The following is an 18,995-nucleotide window of genomic DNA, read 5'->3' on the forward strand; positions in this document are numbered from 1 at the left end:
GATCCTATAAAAGCTAGTTGCACCCTGACTATTGTCTATATGTTGGCTTTGACACTAATCACCTCATAAATCCATACTCAATAGATGTCACCTAGCGAATTTATAATGTGTCGATCTCCCATGATTGAGTTCAGCAGATCACATTGCCCATAGATGAAAGTGCTTTAGTTTGAGAGCCAACCTACGGATTCTACTTAGTATGCTCTTCGGGTGCAATTGAAATAGATAGACTAAAGCCTTGAAGATATGTATCTAAAGCTTGACTAACTTTGTCTTGATTGAGTCTCTGTTTATCTAGAAGATCCAGGAGGTGTCAATCCCTACAAGCTTTCGGTTTCCAACCTTGGAGGTGTTTGATAGGGGCATGGATCCCATGGAATATGTGGTGAGTTTTTGTCCCCAAATGATACTATATGGCACTTCAAATGTCTTGATGTGCCACACTTCTCCCATAACACTAAGGAGCACAACCCAAGAGTGGTATGTCTATCTTAAACCACTCTTGGTAACTCTTTCTTCGCCTAGTTGGTAAGTGAGTACGAGTAGCATTTTATTAGGAACATGACCCCAAGCACTCAATCGGTGCCCTCCTAGTGATTTGACAAATAAAGGATGAGCCATTGGTAAATTTTATCATTGACAAATAAAGGCCTAATGGACTATTTAGTCCATCAATGTCCACCTTCAATTCTCATACAAGCATTCATGATGGGGCTCGATCACTCTCGACTATTCTAATCTCTAATAAAGAAATAATCGATCAGTTTTCTCAAGATGTTCCAGTATATCATCAATAAATTATAATCAAGACAATGACCTCTGAAGGCACGAAGAATTATAAAAGTGTTAAAGGTACTTATCCATCTTGATTGATTTTCGCTCTGACTCCAAGATCCCCATGATGGAGAGCCCTCAATCAAACAAGACCATCTCAGTTGAGAGTCGATCCGACCCCTCTAAGCATATTGCTTGCAGAGGTATTCCTCTAAATCAAGGAGAAGTGGATATTACGGGACCCTCGCCTAATGAGATATCACTTAGGAATAAAGACAAGTCCAAATTCTACTAGTTCTACTAAGACCATAATCACAAATACCCAGGATTATCTTGAACTAAAAGAGTATATGGAAGAATTCATCCATTATAGACATGATTCTTCCGAGACCTTTTGGTGATTAAAAAGTCTAATGAAAAGATAAATATAAATTATCGAGAAGTGTTGGAAGGTGGAAGGTGAATTACATATCACTTTTTGATTAGTAAATATGTCACATCTATCATCATATAAATAATATTATTTTTAAAGAAAAATCAATGTTTCAATTAAGACCATGTGGTATAAAATAAAGTCTTCACTATCCACCAAATTATAATGAAGTCTTAAGGCTCCACTATGCAAAGCATCATTATATATAAAAAAGCCTCAACTATAAAATGGTATTGTAAGGATCCAATATTCTTTCTAAAAAAATTAAAGCATCATCACTGTATATAAGTTATAATGAAGTCTTCAGAAGGTTCAGTGAGAATACTCTCAGAAGGTATAATAATAAGAGCACATATCAATCTTCTTTCAAACCCCTTAAAGATTTGTTCATAATCATTTGACCCATTTGTTTTGTGTATCTGACAATCGACAATACATGCATTGAATTTAGTTTAGACTAAAATTAAAAATAAATAAATTTGAAAAAAAAAATTGATTTCAAATACTTCCCACTACATCATGCTATAAGATTGAAATAGTCCTTTTGGAATTGTGGGTGATGTGAAAAAATAATAATTATAACATGTTAAAAAGATGAATTTGTTAGATATAAGCATATTTGTTTTATTATTTTAACTATGTAAAAATCTATATCATAAGATAATAATTTTAGTGGTTATAATGCAATCAAGCTAAATAAAAAAGAAACTAAATAAAAATCACACTTGCTTTGAATTTTTGTGGAGAAATTGTTTATCTCTTCCAATTTTCAAACGAATTTAGAAAAAAAAAAAACATAACATAGATATTATAAACAACCATCCAAAATATGAAGAAAAAATTATAATCAAAGAGAAATTGTTAATTTCTTCCAATTTTTGGACAAATTTAGGGGGGTGGGGAAAAAGCATTAAGCTTTAGGATTCCTGGAACAGCGGGCCCCAGAGCTGTCAGCCACTCAGCCAGAAGCACGTTTTCTTCACGGACTGCACGAATCACGAGGCGAGGTGGTCTCTTTCCTTGCGACCTCGCCGTCTCGCTCACCTGCCTTATGATTGGAGTGTCATACGGTCATTGTGCGGGGCCGACTAACTTATCCGTAGACGAGAAGGGTGAGTTTGCGGGTAGCGTACCGTTTCTTGGTGTTTCCCGTACCGTCGCAGACCTGTTCGTCTCACCCGCACGTCCTGTGGTTGAGTTCTGGACCGCGTTTTATGCGGGACCGACATGTGGGTCCGGCAGTCTCTTCATCGACAAGAAGGGTAGGTCTTGGGGTAAGTGTTTATGTTTCCTGTGCCCTGTCCAAGGCTCGGGTGGTTCGCCCTCACCCGGTGAGGAAGCGCGCACCGCGACAGGAAGCGCGAGAGGGACTTCGAAACGAAACGAGACGAAACGAAACGAAACCCTCCGCAGGCGAAGCCGCCAAAATTTCCCCCGTCGCCTCGCGCCGGACCTCCGAAGGCGGAGGTACCGATCTTATCGACGGATCGGAAAGCAAAAGGTGGAGGTGGAAATAACAAAGGAAAAGAAATCCACGAAAGGGAGTTGAGTCCCGGCGAAGGAAGTTAAAGGAAGGGAAGAGAAAGAGAAAAGGGGGAGCCTTTGGGAGTGTGGGGAGGCCGCGAGACGCGTTCCTCGAAGCGGGATTGTCGTTCGTGCCGACGCCGGTGTCGGTTGAATGAGGTATTCCTCGATCTGTTTCGCTTCGTGCTCGTCTCCCTTGTGCTTGTGCTGTTGTTTTCTTCTCCCCCCTCTTTGGTGCTGCAAATGTCGCTATTTTTCGCATTGGATGTCCCGTTTCGTCGATTGATGCGTTTGTCTTGTTGAGTTGGACTTTTATCTGAATCAAATGGGTGGAGAAGAACAAAAGAAGCGATTTTTAGTCGAATGTGAAATCTATACGAAACAGATTCAAGTTCCTAAAGATGCTGGTTTTGGCCAGCAAGTGTTGTTTTTCTTGACTAGGGATTTTGCATTAGTTAGTTAGGGTTTGCTGGATATGTCCGAAATGAGCAGCAAACGATGGAAACTGCGAAGGACCAAGACAACGACTCGCCCAAATTGGGTACTTCCGGTTTCAAGTGTGTATCAAAAACGCAAGATCTAATGTTTAACTTTCGAATTAGGATCCCTCCCTTTCTAAGATAACGTTTTGTTGCCATTCCAGTTTAGGTTCCACAAGGTTGAGCCAGAAGGTACATACAGGTCATAAACACATATGGTATTTATGTTTTTGTTAAGAGAAGAAAATTATGTCACACTGTACCCATACTATGTTCTCTGGTTTTTGGTTAAAATAGGATATATGAGCCCTTTATTATTTGGTCGACCAGCTATCTATTAGAGTTAAAGACAATTATCTAATAATGAAAACAATTAGAGGTTAAAATAGGATATATCGATTCCAATATGATGGCTAATTTAAATTGGGATCAGTTTTTAATTGCAAATCCATTGAGAAATTAATAGGTTGACCGGTTGCTGGGATTCGGCTAATTGCAGCTAAATACAGTGGTTGATCAATTTTTTTGCATAAGATGGATGAGACAACAAGAGCAAGTAGAAGAGAAGAGGAAGAAGAAGTGGAGAGGAGAGTTTAAGAGACTTACTAAATTTCCCACTGTCATTGTTGCATCTCAAACATTCAGTGAGAGACAGAGTTAGGAGGAGAAAACAGTAGTGAGAGATAGGGAGAGTGGGAAGGATTAGAGAGGGATAGGTATCTCTCGAACCCACCACTCTTGGGTGTCCTTTTCTAAACAGATTTTAAAATTTTAATCACTTCTATACATTACATATTTAATCACTATTTTCATTAATTAATATTATTCTTTCTCTATTATTTTTAGTTTACAATTATATTTTCTGCTGGTCCCAATACAGTGATCCACTTTTGATCTCTATATCGAACTCCAAAACCACTTTGATTCCAGTCCCATACCCCAAGACAATTCCAATCCCATTTTTGCAAGCCTTGCAAGATTGTACCTTGTCGTCGCTGAACCATTTATATATTTTTTTCTTGCAATTTCTCGAGAACCACAACGTGAATAAATGAATAGGCAATTCTTGGATTCCATATTTATTTGTTTGCATGCCTGTGATGCTGTACTAATGCAAATTAAATTCTTCACTTAGCCAAGGACCGGACATACCATATAGATCGTGCGTGTGTTCTATTATTTGAGCACATCGATCGACTAGGTATGAGGCAAAGGCACTAACCATGGAAGTAGTCATATTTTACTGTGTTAAACTTGTAGTTGGGTTATATCTGCATGGTTTTACCTGACCCCAGTTATGCATCATACAAGTGCCATGAAGCTTAATCATCAAACAGTGATGGCATTGTGCATAATGTTCCATTGATGGTTAGTTGAAAGTTCTCATTTCTGCATCACATTTATCTTTTTCAGTTATAAGTTTTTTTATGCAAAAATAATGGAGAAATGTTTTCATGTAAAATGTTAATTTCTTTGTTAAATTATGCGTTGTTCTTTTTCTACGAAACTCTTAGTCTGGTTTCTAAGAAATCACCATTTACCTTGATTGGAGCTTCCTAAAGAACATATCCTGCCTTTAATCTGACTTCCATACTAGTTTCTTATCCTCCTAGTTTTCATTTACACAGGTCAAGTTCATATCGCAGACTTGTTTTGCTTCAGATCCACTATTAAAATGAGACCAAAAACAAATGGAACCCTACAGAGAGGTCAAAAGCTGAATCATTATAAAGGGAATGGACCGAATTGGGTTCTTATTGCAGGAGGTGCCTTGCTCAGTACACTTTCGATTAGGTTGGGATGCAAGCTTAAACAAGTCTTTGAAACAAAGCTGCAAGATAATGTCAATACAGGTTCATCACTTGTCTATTGTTAATTGGACTCATTATTTGTTTCTTTTACATCCAACATCAACAAATTTTCCAGGGAATAGAAAATTCACACCCAAGATAAGGTCAGCCGCATGCCAGATGAATTCAAATTTATATCAATTTCATCAAAATGAGGATACCCACTGCCACTGTCTTTCAGGTGCGCTCCCCTCGACTAACCTTCTAACTATAAGCATTGTGTTGAAGAATCAGAAGAATAGACTTTGCAGGCTCCGATGATCAGATATGCGTGCTTTGTATTAAAGTTTACAGACATCTTGCTGTGATGGATAAAAATATGCTTCTGTTTGGCTGATGCAAGTCCTGGAGCCTGATGATATATGTTCTTTTAATTGTTTTACTTTATGAAGTAGGTGCTGTTATAAAAAATGCACCAGAATTATCGCGTTCCCTAGGCGCCTTGCTTTTCAATTGTCTGAATATATTTCTATGCTAGAACAGTTTTTTCTGTTAAAATTTTTTACACATGCATGAGAGAATTACTTCAATAAATTATCTTCGTCTGATACAGGGATATCAGGAGATGGAACAGACATCAAGCAATCTAAAAATCCAATGTCAACAGAAATGGATCTCTCCCTCCAACTAGTGAAATTCTCGGATACAGAACGAAACAAAGAGAGCGGAAGTGTGATTTGGGCATCATCACCTGACCGTCTCGAGCTTCCCCAAAAACCATTTCACCACTCGAGCAGCTCAGACTCTCCATGCATGTCGGAATCTGGGTCTGATATCTACAGTAAAAGAGAGGTGATACAAAAACTACGTCAACAGCTCAAGCGAAGGGATGACATGATAATGGAGATGCAGGCTCAGGTGATCGACCTTCAGAACTCTCTAAGCATTCAGGCGACACAATCGGCTGATCTGCAGGCTCAGATTGATGCCGCTAATAGGGATTTGTTCGAGTCTGAAAGAGAGATCCAACGGTTGAGAAAGATCATTGCTGATTATTGTGCTGTGAAGGCGGTCTCTCCCGAGAAGCCTGCAAGGCATTGGTGTCCTGAAGGTGCAAATGGAACAATGAATGGATACGCTAACGGTATTGATGAAGGAGACTTTGAGAAGATCGAAATGTTGAAGAGGCAAGTTGGGGAGCTGAAGGAAGTGATCGAAGGCAAGGATTTCTTGCTTCAGAGCTACAAGGAACAGAAGGTGGAGCTGAGCTCAAAGATCAAGGAGTTGCAGCTAAAACTGGATTCCCATGTTCCCAACATATTGTAAATCGTCTGCTTAGTTGGATTGTGATTTCTTCTTCCTACTTTGGACGTTGGTGTTTCTTCTTCAAAGACCATTCTGTTTCTCTCTTGCATTGTTCTTAACTTGTTGTGTAGCATGAGGTTTATTGTTGGAGAGATTGCAATATGGTTGGTGAGTTCAAAGCTAATCTAGCCATAGTTCTTGTTGTTGACTTAAAAATAGTTATCATAAATTCACATCGTGACATGTTAGATTATCATCAAATGGTAATAGAGAAAATTCACTAGTTTGTGTTTCTTTCAAATTGTTCCAATGTCATAAAAGCTTCTTCATCTTAATTATATTTTTATATTCTTCTCTTCTTCTCGTTAGTTCTAAGTAGGCATCAAACGAACCAGCATCTCATAAGATGTAAACAACTCCGGTGTTCTACCTTGGGCAGCTCAGGAGGTGCAAAGATCACCTCGATGGATCTAATTAACTAACTATATTAAGTTTGCTTAATCTCTCCCAACATGCTGCTTCTGCAATGAAAAAGAAGAAGAATCAGATCAGCTCCAACTCTCCACTAGTAAAGACAGACCGATGAATCGAAAATCCTGAGATAGAATCCATTTACTCTTTATAATAAATTTAAAAATTAATAAAAAAAAAACATCTATCTAATGAGAAGTGTCAGACCTGTCAGTTTTACCTCTGTGCATAACATTGGTCCTTCAAAGAGTTATGGTTCAACAGCTGTTTCATAAAACCCTTTTTTACCAATCATCACAATAAATATTTCTAATTTCAATGGCTAAGTGTAATCAAACCACAAAGGCAACAAACAGTCAAAAGTTATTGTGATACAAAGAAAGAAATTTCTACTCGATACTTTGAATGAAACAGAGGGTATTTAGCAAAACAAGAAACCATTACAAAAGGGACTTTAAACCGAATCTGACTCGATCTTTAATTGTCTTGATTCAAGGTTACTTATGCATTCACAGATAACAGAAAAATGCTTCAGAACTCAGTGAGCTCGACACCTGCAAACATGAATTGGATGATGCTGAGGCCAACATGGCAAGGAAAAAAAGGGACGATTACTGTCGTTATACCATCTTCACGAGCCTTGTGATTGCCTGAATACTTGAAGAATCCAATCGACATAGCCACTGGATCCGGCAGTCTGGTCCTCCACAAGATTTGTGAGAAACAAGGACAGTTCTCTTGGCTGTTCACCCTGCCTTACCAGACGGCATGACTGATAAGAGGAAGGATGCCTTGCTCTCAATTCTTTCAATATCCTCATTAGTCTTTTTGAGATCTCATTGTCATGTTGGCACAACACAACCTGCAGCACAAAAAGATGTCAGGCTACAGAAAGAATAGCATGTCATATGACCAACACAAAATATCCCTGCAATCCTCGCCTTTGGTGGGTTTATAACAGGCATCATTTCTTAAAAAAATAAATCATACTTGGTCTGCAAACTATTGAAACTCTGTTAATGTGTGGTGATGTAAATTCATGTCCACCTACTGAAGTGGTCAATCCAGATCAGCAAGATCTCAAGTTCCAAAAGCCAAAGTCCACAATTATATGCTAATGAGGTTATTATCTGCATGTTAGTTGTTTGCATCTCAACCCAACAGATATCTGCTTACTCTAGTTTCATTTTGACTCAAAACTTGTAAGCCGTCATGTGCAGGAGCTATATCGTGGACGTATATGCTAATAACAGTTTAAACAGTTCTTCACTAATTAAATATGCTAATAACATATAGTGACATATATTTCATAAAATATTCTTTAAGGAATTTTAGTTCATATCGAGCATACAATTGCATTATTAATTTAAACAGCATAACCAAAAGCCTAATAAAGTTTAGCAATGTACCCTAGATAGGTCGGGGAAGCTGGCTAACTCAACACCAACTATGTTATTTAACAAATCAGATGAGAGCATCCTGCCCAACCAAATAATGAAGTTGAATCCATCATCCAGAACGTAAACACCTTTAGGATCTAAACTTTGGGCAGATAGTGGTAACTGTCTCAGTGGTTCCTGACCATCCTTAAAGTCCTGCAAGGAGGAAAAATAAAAGGTTAGTTATCATAATAGATGCCTTGTATTTTGGAAGCTTCAAACCACTTGCCATGACACTGTGTGTAAGAAGTTCTTAAGAAAAACAATTGAATAAGCATGCCTGAAATGAGAGCAACATGATAATACATCAGTTTTGAATTTTTCAAAAACTTCATCTCTTCAAATCAGTAATTACCGAACATCTGCTTTTCAATTTAGCATATTAAGATTTATTAGAATTCAACAAGTTACAAGCAGTTCAGGCTAAGATCTTTTTAAAGAAACATAATCGACAATAAGAAAAGAACATATGGAAACAAATACCTTCAGAAGGTTCTCATCTATCCTAAATAAGTCAGGATAGATAAGTTTAAGCATCCCGCTTATAGGTAATATCATCATATTGTAACCAGCTGCGCAACGTTCATCTAGAAGAGCATCAGCATACCCTCCACGAAGAGCTACAGACTTACAAAGAGACAACACATACAATGGCAAGAATTTCAAAGACTCTGGAAATATCAATCTCCCGCCCAACCGATGCTGGACAACATAGAGATTCCGATATTCTTTAAGACTTTTCACAAGCTTCAGCTGCAATGACTGTCTAGCATCTTCCAGCTTTTGTGACAGTGAATTCTCAATTGCTGCAGGATTTTTTAGCATAAGAACTTACATAGAAGTTGATTTTTGAAATGCATATTTCAAGAAATCCATATGTAATATTTTTTACTTACCAAGCCTTCCCAACAAAGAAACAATGGCTCCGGTATCTGCCTGGCGGTACATCTCACTAAGATCAGCTACTACTGGAGCAGCTGCTGTATGGACTCTGATGCGTCTCTCGCCTGATGAGGAAGTATATCTTTGATAGCTAAGGATTCACAGAAAATTTCTTTCACATCAGAGGAACTTTTGAGCATAGTTCAAGATGATCAAGAAAGTTTAATGAACCTAGAAGCTCCATTTCCATGAACTGACCTACTGCTAAGGTATGGGAAACTGAATACAAGGCATGTAAGAAACACACTGATGATGAAGGCAAATTGTACAGCAAGAAAAGATATCACAGACAACTTAACATTAGTAACTTGCAAGCCTAATAATAATTGTTTTAGCAAGTCAAACTTATACACAGTCTACTTAAAGCTTGATGAATGAAATGAAAATCCTTAAATGCAATACTGCATTTAGAAACACAACTTGAGTGTGAAGGACATAGAAGACTACAAAGACTCAAACACAACAATCCTCCATTCTTATGATAAGATGAAAGAATTCAATCATTAACATGGATAGTACGATGAGAGGCAAATGATCGAACTTGGAGCTATTGGGAAGGAAGCAGCCTCATTCTTCATAAGCCTCAGGATGATGGTGACAATATTTTTGCACAGAGATAGAAGTGTTTATGGGGGAATAGAAAAAAAAACATCATTATGACTTTTCTAGTGTCTTTTTGTCTGAGTTCAAGTTTATGTCCATAGTTTTCACCCATTACTCTATCTCTTAATTACAATTAATTTGTACATTACAAGAGTTCAAAAAGAAGTAAAAAGTAAGGGTGACTATGCTTAACTTTGTTTCTTAATTGTAATTAATTTGCATCTTATAAGGGTTAAAAAAGAGAATTAAAACATTCGGTAATCATGCTTGGCAAAGTGTCCTAGATGCACCAAGAAAGCAAAGGATACAAAAGGGCAACTTGAAAGTATACAGTCTGAGTTGTCATCAGGGTTTCTTCTAAAGATAACTGCATTGCAAAGGCTTTGTCACAATCCACAGCAGGAAGAGCTAATAAATCAGTTGACCTTAGCATAAAATGTCCATGATAAGTTGTAAAGCGGACCCCTGAAATGCAAAATGGGACTTCTCAGAAAATCATGCTTACAGAAGAAATTGCATAAAGAAAGTATTGAAAATAGAGGTGTTCTATCAAATGACCTTTCCCACATCTTATGCGCATTACAGCTTCCCAGGCAGTCTCCCTTGTGAGATTCCTGGCCAACTCATACCTAAGTTTCTCCTGGTGAACAGCAGTCTGGAAAGATGGATAATGATATACCTGGCCACCAGTATACTTGGCCAGAGATCCTGCAGAAACAAGAAGAACAAATAAATAAAAATGAAATGATAAATTTCTACATAACCATTGGGCAAACAATTTTGAGTGTTGTCACCTAAAGAAGCAATATCTGAATACTTTTCACTGAAAGCATATATGTCCACTGCTATCTGATTCTTCGTAAACTCAGCAGCCATCTGCTTATAAAATGGATCTTCAGGTAATCTTAAAGTATGCTCTTTATCAGTCCCATACATTCGAAGATCATCTCCACGAAGTCTTAAGCGGCCCACACCAAGAGAAGGCAATGTACTCTGAAATATCAGCAACTTCCCTCCAAGTTGACTCTGTCAGAAAGGGTAAAACATAAACTAGTAAATGAAGCATTAAACATAACCCTTACTGGGAAGACAAAAATGAATAAAAATAATGTGAAGAACATCTTACCATAACCATGAATGCTGCTTTAAGAGCAGGACCAAAGGCAGATTCCACATTGGAAGTGCCCTGGAACATAACGGGCAAGCTATCTAGAAATGCATCCACTACATGCCTAGAATCAGACAAGTTGACAAGAAGATCATCAGGCAAGGGCAGAAATACATCGTCCAGATCAGCTACCACCAACATTTGAGGCTGTGTCAGAGAAGACTGGCCAAAGACAAAAAGTTAACCAATAACAAGTCTAATCATCCTAAGCAATTATCTTTTAAGGAAAATATAGGCATCCAATAATAAACAGCACCAGGAGCACATGTTCCTTTGTAACAACTAGCTATGACACAACTTTCAAATTTAACGTCACTTGCCTTCAGGTTGTGGAAATGCAATGTGCTGTCAAAAGTAATAAAACCAATTTGTGTCCGAGGAAAGCCCGGTAAATCATCAAGACAGGACTTGATGGTCTTTGCGACAATCTGCAAAACATTTGGTAAATGTTAAACATAAAGTAAATTATCATAAATCAGAACTTGAAAAGAATTCAGGAAATGAAGACAACCTTACAAATTGGACATTACCTCAAGCAAACCAGAACAAACGGCAGATACTGATACATCAATAAGGAAAAAATATAGAGGTGGCATTGGCGGTCGAACCATATATTCTGTTGAAGCAACAAATTCTACACTACCCTTGGACAGCTCAGGTCTTTGGTCTAAATCACATCTTCTGCCAGTGGCATCCAAAGCACAATAATACTCTCCAGGCACTGAACGATGAAGATATTCATAAACAAAGGGTTATTCCAGAAGCAACGACTTGGGCGCACAAGAAAGAAGACATGTTTTCTTAAAACCAAACTATAAGGGAGACACTTTAGATCCCACCCCAAAAACCTAGCATATACATGGTCGTGACTCCTAGTTATAGTGTAATTCTGATAACAGAAAATTATATTTAATTAGATGATATGCCAGGTATAAGAGACCTAAGGATGAGATATCATTAAACATCAACTAGTAAAGACATCTACATTATAAAAATGCTTTATAGGTTATGAAAATACAAAATTCATGAAACATGGAGCATAAATATTTGACAAGTACTGGCTAGCTAGCTCATAGCAGTCTCAATTATTATTAAAATTTAGTCAATCACAATAAAATATCTAGATGATTGGATTATATCACCAAGCTTATGCCAAATCTAGTTTCAGAAGCTTTGCATGTGTGCCTGTCTGAATCATCAAGCTATACTTTACAATTTTTCATAAACAAAGAAAAGTGACCACATTGAAAGATTTTACAGTCAATTTTTACTAATATGTTATGTCTGCTGATAGATAAGCCAATATTTACAGAAACAGTCATCAAACAGAGCATCTCCTACCCATGTCCTTGCAGGAAGCTCTAAGCTAATTCAGTGCTTCTTGATGTACTACCTCCGTAGAATTAGTTTACGTTGGCTTCACCAACCCCACTTTCAAATATCATGAGACATCCATGGTATATCTTCATTACAGAATATGAAACTTGGACAATCCATGTAGACTATTCCAAACTCCGATACTTAAAAGTGCAGGATCACATGCCTGTTGAATGAACTGAAAAGACAATTTTTGTGCATTCCATTTCCATTGACAATAATTCATTTTTTCAGTCAGCATGTCCTTGGGCATTGTAGCACATATGTTGCTCTTGATTTACAGATTTGCAGTTCCCTTCAATGAAATTCACCCTGTTACAGTAAAAGCATTGTGATAACATGATGCATCAAGATGACTCCATGATGCTCGGTTGGGTAGCATATCTGAATTCAGAAACTCCAAATAAGCTCAGGTACAGTTTCTTCAGCTTTTATACTTAGGTGTTCACTTATGTCTAGAACATATTATGGCCAAAGATTAGAAGATCTAAATCCATTTAGGAGTAAATAAGTTGTCTAGGAGACACACAGGTGAAAATTCCACCTAGCATAAATAGTCGGCTAGAGAAAATATCTCTTGGCTGATGAACTCAGACCTCTAAGGATGAAAATCCTCCCCCAGCAGTTCTCCCCTTTCCTTCGTTTACGATTTAATTTAGGTTTACAAAAGGTGAAAACAAGGTTCGCCTTATCAGTCTGAGCCAACAGCAGGGCACGTACCGATTTGTACCAGTGTACTGACACACGATACACCAGTAAGTACCAGTATTTTGGAGAGAAAGAGAAAAGGGAGAAGAGGAAGGGAGGACGGAGGAAGGAGGATGAATGAGGGAAGAAGAGGAAGCAGCAAATGAGGAAGAAGGATGAAGAGGAAGAGGACACGAGACCTTACCTAAGATGTGGCGATGCAGTGAGGTCGCAGCAAGCGAAGGTCACCATCGATAGCAGCATTAGAGGCAATTCTCGCAAGCGCTGCGGAGGCGGCACTCGCGTGAGAAGTGGGAAACTTATACGATGGGTTGGACCGAGGTGGGTCCACGTACCGATCAACGCTCGAACAAGTATGTGCCAGCCGTTTTGTACCAATCTGGGCAAAACAACAAACGTTGGGTGAAAAGGCATATGTCCCTAGTTTTTCATATACAAGTTTAAAGGCTTCTTGGTTCCTCTAGGCATTCTTTCTTCATCTCTACTAGTGTTTTCTTTTTCTATTCATAGTGACAACTGCTAATTTTTCAGCATTTTGACATTAAAACACAAGATGTTGGTCTCATCTTGCATCTATATTAACTGGAAGTTGATCAGCTTCGAGTTTTAACAGATTCGCTAGTTTTTCACTTAGAATAGCTTGCTCAATATTCTGGACAGCAGGCATATTTGTTTATTTTGTAGATATGTTGATTCACAGGAGCTCTTAAGTAGCTCTTCATGTCCTTATGGCTACATCATCACAATACCCAAATTATGTCAGTAACATGATAGCAAAATATAGGATATTTGTTCCTTTATTTTACACCAACAAATATCTGATACTTATTTTTCTCAAAAAGGATATCAGTTCCGGCAGCAGATTGTCATTAGTTCTCAATTCACCCTTCACCAAGAGTAGGTTATAGTATTTATTCAAGATAATAAACTCAACAAAGTCCATGGACGGGTGTCACCCACTATAACAGAAAGAAAAGATGCAGCTTATGCAAGATAAGGATCAATACCCATTTCCGACAAAGAAATACATGCTCCACCATCCAAGACAAGTAACAGAAGCAGATACCTGAAGCTTAAGTGCATTGAGCTTTCAGATTTCACACATCTAGTTTCTCACAATTCCATACTCTACAGTTCAATTATACAGACATGACAGTCTTTCTAACCAACACTGCCCACTAATTTGCAGTTAGTTTTTGCTGATAGACATGCACATCTTTCTTGCTCTTATTATATACACCATCTCAATGTACACCGATTTTGTTATATGCAGTAATCTCATGGTCAGGATAATCAAATGTTCTGATCTTTATTTTAAGTTATCACAAATACTAACTTGACCTAATAGAAATTTGCAGGTTCAAAGAAATATCAGATCAGTGAACTCTAGTGACCTAAGTAATAATAATAAAGATTTTCCTAGAACCTCCAGATCATGAGCATAAGAATGATTGTCTAGTTGCAATGTTGTCACTGAATTACCTACAGAATTTGAAGTATTAAAAATTTTGTCCAACATAGCATGCAACTAAAACTGCAGCCAGATCGGAAGACAACTGTTTACTCTTTGTAGTACACCAGTTATGGGTGAGACCTCTAATGGATGAAGTTGTCCTATGTGCAAGAGTAATTAAACTTGGAATAACCTCCATCTCTATTGGTTTCTATTTACCTAGACATGACTTTCAACATCTTAGGGGTCAATCTTTTATTAAGACAAATAGCCTTATCCCACTTTGAATTCACAAATGCTAACTGTTAAGATAGTTCTTTGGTGAAGTCACAAATGCAACGCTAGTTCAATTGCACCTTCAAGAAAGATTGAAGCTGCTAATTAATAAAATATCTAAGTGCACTATAATTATATCATGGTTAACAAAAAAGATCAGAAAACTAAAATCCTTAAGTTCTTCAGTCGTATTTAAGTAGATAACCCATTTAATTTCAGGTATCATATGGTACATGAATAAAACGTATCAATTTCAAGGGAAGATCAGATGTAAGGGATGTAAGTTTTATGCTGTCATATCACTAGATCAGCTATTTTCTAGATAAGCCAGTGATCATCTTGTGAAGTATGAGTGTAAAACATATAGAAGTATATACTGGAAACTGAAGTATCAATACACTGCAAAAAGAGCAAAGATGTGCATAAACACAAAACTGATTAGTAAGATATCAGACAGCAGAAGGATTTGCATACCATCATTGAGCAAAGAACAAAGGTTGCACCTCCACTTCCTTCCAGCATCCGTGAATGTCACATATGGATTTACATATGTTCGGCATCTTCGGCACCGAATGATGCCTGCTGGCCCAAAATTCACAATTGGTACCTCTTCCTGAAAGAAGATAGTTGACAGGACATTCAGATAGATAAGAGCCGGTGCATGTTCAAAAAATAAACAGAACACGGTATTTTTACCCCATCAGGAGCTTCAGCTAGAGGATGAACCACTGCTCCAAGAGGCAAATGCCACCTAGAAAGTAATGACTGAGAATTTGGTATTGCATGAGTTGTCAGACACATGAATCGTGGGTGGCAATTGAAAGGGTACACCTCAAGAATTTTAGTTGGCTCTTCAGCTCCATTTAGTGGCCTTGGAAGTGACTTGGTGTCAACTCCAGGATCAAGAGCCCCAGGAACCGATCCAACAGTTAATGATTGAAACTCTTCAATCAGACCTTGAACACCTCCTATAGGAGGTCCTGTCAAAGGATGCTGCAGTTGTTCCCTTGAACTAAAACCCATAGGACCTCCAACTGGAGGTGGTGGTGGTACAAGACTTTGGTGAGCATGATATTGAGAAGTGTGTGTGGGAGGAACATGGGCAGCTGGATAGACCTGCATTAGTGGTTGGGAAACTGGTCTAGAAGCTTGAAACTGTGAATCTGGTTGAAATGGGGGAACATTAGCCCTTTGGGGAACATTGGAATACCCCTGCAACAATGGCTGAGGTGGTGTTCTGGGTGCAGAAAATACAGACCCTGATGACGGTGGCATATTGCTTCTTGATGTCAACTGGGATGAACTTTGAGGAGGAGGACCCATTGGCACCACCGGAATTTGGGACTGAGGACGAAAAGTTCCACTTGGAGGCATATGTGGCTGACCAATAGGAGGAGGATGCATGGGAGCTGGAGGAAATCCTAGGGCCTGTGATTGCTGATAAGTGCTGGCATCTTGTGCTGAAAAAGATGAAGTAGGAGGACTCGAAGGGCCATTAGACCTCATAGATGGTGGTGGTGCTCTGTAGCTAGAAGGTTGTGTGCCAATAGCAGGTCCGGAGGATAAGAATGGAGACATATTTTGTGGAGAACCTGATGCCCCCAAGCCAGTCATGGGACCCGAAGTTACAAAGGGGGTGGTAGCTCGAGAAGGACCAGATGCTTCAATGCCACCAACAGGTCCGGGAGATCTGAAAGGTGTTGAAGATTGTGGAGCTGCTAGAAACGGTGAGGTAGGTCTTCCTGGAAAATTTGCTTGTTCCTTCCCCCTGGGTTGCATATTTACCTGATTGTTTTCAGTTTATTTTGTGACTGACCTGCTAATTCACATTGCAAAAAAATGAGATAATAAGTATGATTAATGAAAATTAATCAACAACACATAATTTAACACAATTTAACCACATCTAGATTCTCTTTGCATGCTGTTAATTACTCAAATTCTCAAGGAACCGTTACCGGAACATCAAGTCAAAGGATCTTCAACTTTAATCCAATTGCAATGGTCCTTAAAATCAACAATAAACTGCATGATTACATCTCCTCAGAAGACCACTTTGGTTGGTCATATCTTCAAGGTCCATTTTACCATATGTGGTCTATCCTCGAGGATGTTCGAATATAAGATTGTTGGGCCATTGTTAAAAGTAAAGCAAGCTACACCATCGTACAGCAAAGCATAAATTAAATGGCCAAGTTTCCAAGATGAAGCTAGAATATACAACTTTCTCTTGACTCAATCTCTCATTACATATTAGCATGCACAGTAAGACAAATTATATCAAGATTTTACCTCCTATTAATACATCTCATAATATCCGACATTTCATGGACATGTATCAGCAAAATTGGAGAAATGCAGCCTTGGTAAAATATCCAAGAATATTGAAACTTTAGGTCTCAAGTTGATGTGGCTAGGAAGAAACATTATTGCCCTAGTGGTATTTCTTTGGCAACACAAAAGAAAATCAAAAGGGTTTCCATATACTAATAATACACAAATCTTACAAAAAATTTCTTTTAATCTTAGGGGCACAAGATAATCATATAATACTTTTCATGCCCCTAGCTGCCTTGACTATCCTGTTTTAACTCTATAGCCAGTTTGTGCATTAATATTTCCCTCTAGTTGAAAATAGATCAAATACATCCATAACTTTCACTTGTGAGAATTTTTCAATCATCTATTCCAACTATAGCCTCACTTCCATTATTGGTATTGCTAAAGTTGTAGTTTATATGTTTGATTATAATTCTACTTAGTACAAAAACCTAAGTTTCTATAGCTTTATCTCCATTGTCCAAGTTAGAATTAGTCATAACCAGACTCTCATCGAATAAAAATATTTCAACACAAAACGGCACCAAAGGAACTTCTCTTGAATACATCTAGTAAGTTATCCTAACACTGGTAACAACTCCATTACACATATCGTTTATCACCTTAATATACTACCATTGGTAACCATCTGAACATACTTTTTTTTTTTTGAGTTATAAACCAAAACAATGAAAGCACCCCATAGTTCAGTTGAAGAAATAAAAGTAAGATCACCGACACCAGAAATAAATTGTGATTGAATACAATAACATCCCTAAATTGAGTAGAAAAATAGCATCCAAATATGTAAAATAGAGTAACTGCATGAGTGAGTTAATTCACACGATATAATTAGCAACAAAGGATAGCACAATTAGGTCAATGACAAAAAGGGAAGCCAGCATAGTTGATGAATCTCTCTTGAAAGCAAGAGAGGTTGAAGCATAAAAAACTCAAGCATACAGAAGCAAAATCAAATATTTAGCATGTTTCTTGAAGAAATCAACAAAACAGATGCGCATAAATTATTTGTAATAACAAACTAATTACTGACCACCAATATGAAACATAGATCCGAATTCCCCCAATCAAAATCAAGACCAGATCCACAGACAAACCAACATGCAAAAGCCAACAGACAACAAAAATTGTTCAGATTTAGGACCAAAAACCCCAGATTTCCAGACAACATCAGCAGAAACCCAAACAAAACCCCTCAAAATAACCTCCAGCCTCACGATCTGACGCAGATGCCAATAGCCCCGAGAAGGGAAAAAAAGAGAAATCTGTCACGGTGCGAAATCTTCTACGTGAAGAATTAAACAAGACCATGAATAGCAATTCAAGAAAAGAAGCCAAATACTATCGATCGGATATAAAGAGCGAAAAAATTCCCAGATTCTGTTAAAAATCACCGCGCGGGTTCGAGATCTAAGAACCGCACATATGATCGAACGGAACGAATCGAGCGAATCGAGTCGGGAACGTACCTTTGGAACTCGGAGTAGGAGGAGGAGAGAGAGAGAGAGAGAGGGGCGGAGTCGAAAGACGTCGCGGTGGGGATAGAGATCGGAAATACTCCACTCGACGACTAAGAAGTACGACTTTAGGTACGAAAGGAGGTCTAGCGCGCAACGTCGCGACACCACCTTTAAGGGCCACGTCGGTCGTGTCGTGTAGTAAATCGTGTGTCGTCGATGGAAATCCACCCTATTCGATCTGAGCCATTGAGTGATGAATTGAACGGCAAATGAGTGAGTTGATCAAAGGCAGCTGGGAATCCAATCAGCGGTCCGGATCAACTGAAGCCAGAACATGGAAAGACGAATTCTAACTGGTCCAAATTCTCGGGACCCATAGTTTCATTCATGGAATCCTATTAATCACCAACTAGACGACGTTATTTACCTAATGTGTTTCTGAGCCATGACACG

The 18,995-nt window shown here is 38.3% G+C and overlaps 2 protein-coding genes across 3 annotated transcripts; one reads left to right on the forward strand and one right to left on the reverse strand.

Annotated features, from left to right (window-relative positions):
* Window positions 1–2,579: 2,579 nt before the first annotated feature.
* Window positions 2,580–6,484, forward strand: LOC135610548 (uncharacterized). Its single transcript, XM_065105203.1, has 4 exons — window positions 2,580–2,890; window positions 4,839–5,063; window positions 5,137–5,241; window positions 5,614–6,484. The coding sequence occupies exons 2-4, from the start codon at window positions 4,886–4,888 to the stop codon at window positions 6,324–6,326; spliced, it is 996 nt and encodes a 331-aa protein (XP_064961275.1). The 5' UTR covers window positions 2,580–2,890; window positions 4,839–4,885; the 3' UTR covers window positions 6,327–6,484.
* A 664-nt stretch (window positions 6,485–7,148) lies between these two features.
* LOC135610549 (protein transport protein SEC24 A-like) lies at window positions 7,149–18,676 on the reverse strand. Of its 2 annotated transcripts, none has more exons than XM_065105204.1 (13): window positions 18,552–18,676; window positions 15,439–16,558; window positions 15,217–15,355; window positions 11,459–11,649; window positions 11,249–11,356; window positions 10,887–11,090; window positions 10,555–10,786; window positions 10,319–10,468; window positions 10,069–10,225; window positions 9,112–9,239; window positions 8,699–9,021; window positions 8,186–8,371; window positions 7,149–7,638 (listed from the first exon to the last, which is right to left on the reverse strand). In XM_065105204.1, exons 2-13 carry the CDS (start codon window positions 16,519–16,521, stop codon window positions 7,408–7,410), a joined length of 3,132 nt encoding a protein of 1,043 aa, XP_064961276.1. In that variant the 5' UTR covers window positions 16,522–16,558; window positions 18,552–18,676; the 3' UTR covers window positions 7,149–7,407. The 2 variants fall into 2 exon arrangements, with proteins under 2 accessions (XP_064961276.1, XP_064961277.1); XM_065105205.1 differs by having other exon boundaries at window positions 7,226–7,638; window positions 15,439–16,561; window positions 18,552–18,669.
* Between the last annotated feature and the right edge of the window lie 319 nt (window positions 18,677–18,995).

Source organism: Musa acuminata, chromosome BXJ2-4, assembly GCF_036884655.1.
Source record: "Musa acuminata AAA Group cultivar baxijiao chromosome BXJ2-4, Cavendish_Baxijiao_AAA, whole genome shotgun sequence".
In the NCBI taxonomy this organism is placed as follows: Eukaryota; Viridiplantae; Streptophyta; class Magnoliopsida; order Zingiberales; family Musaceae; genus Musa; species Musa acuminata.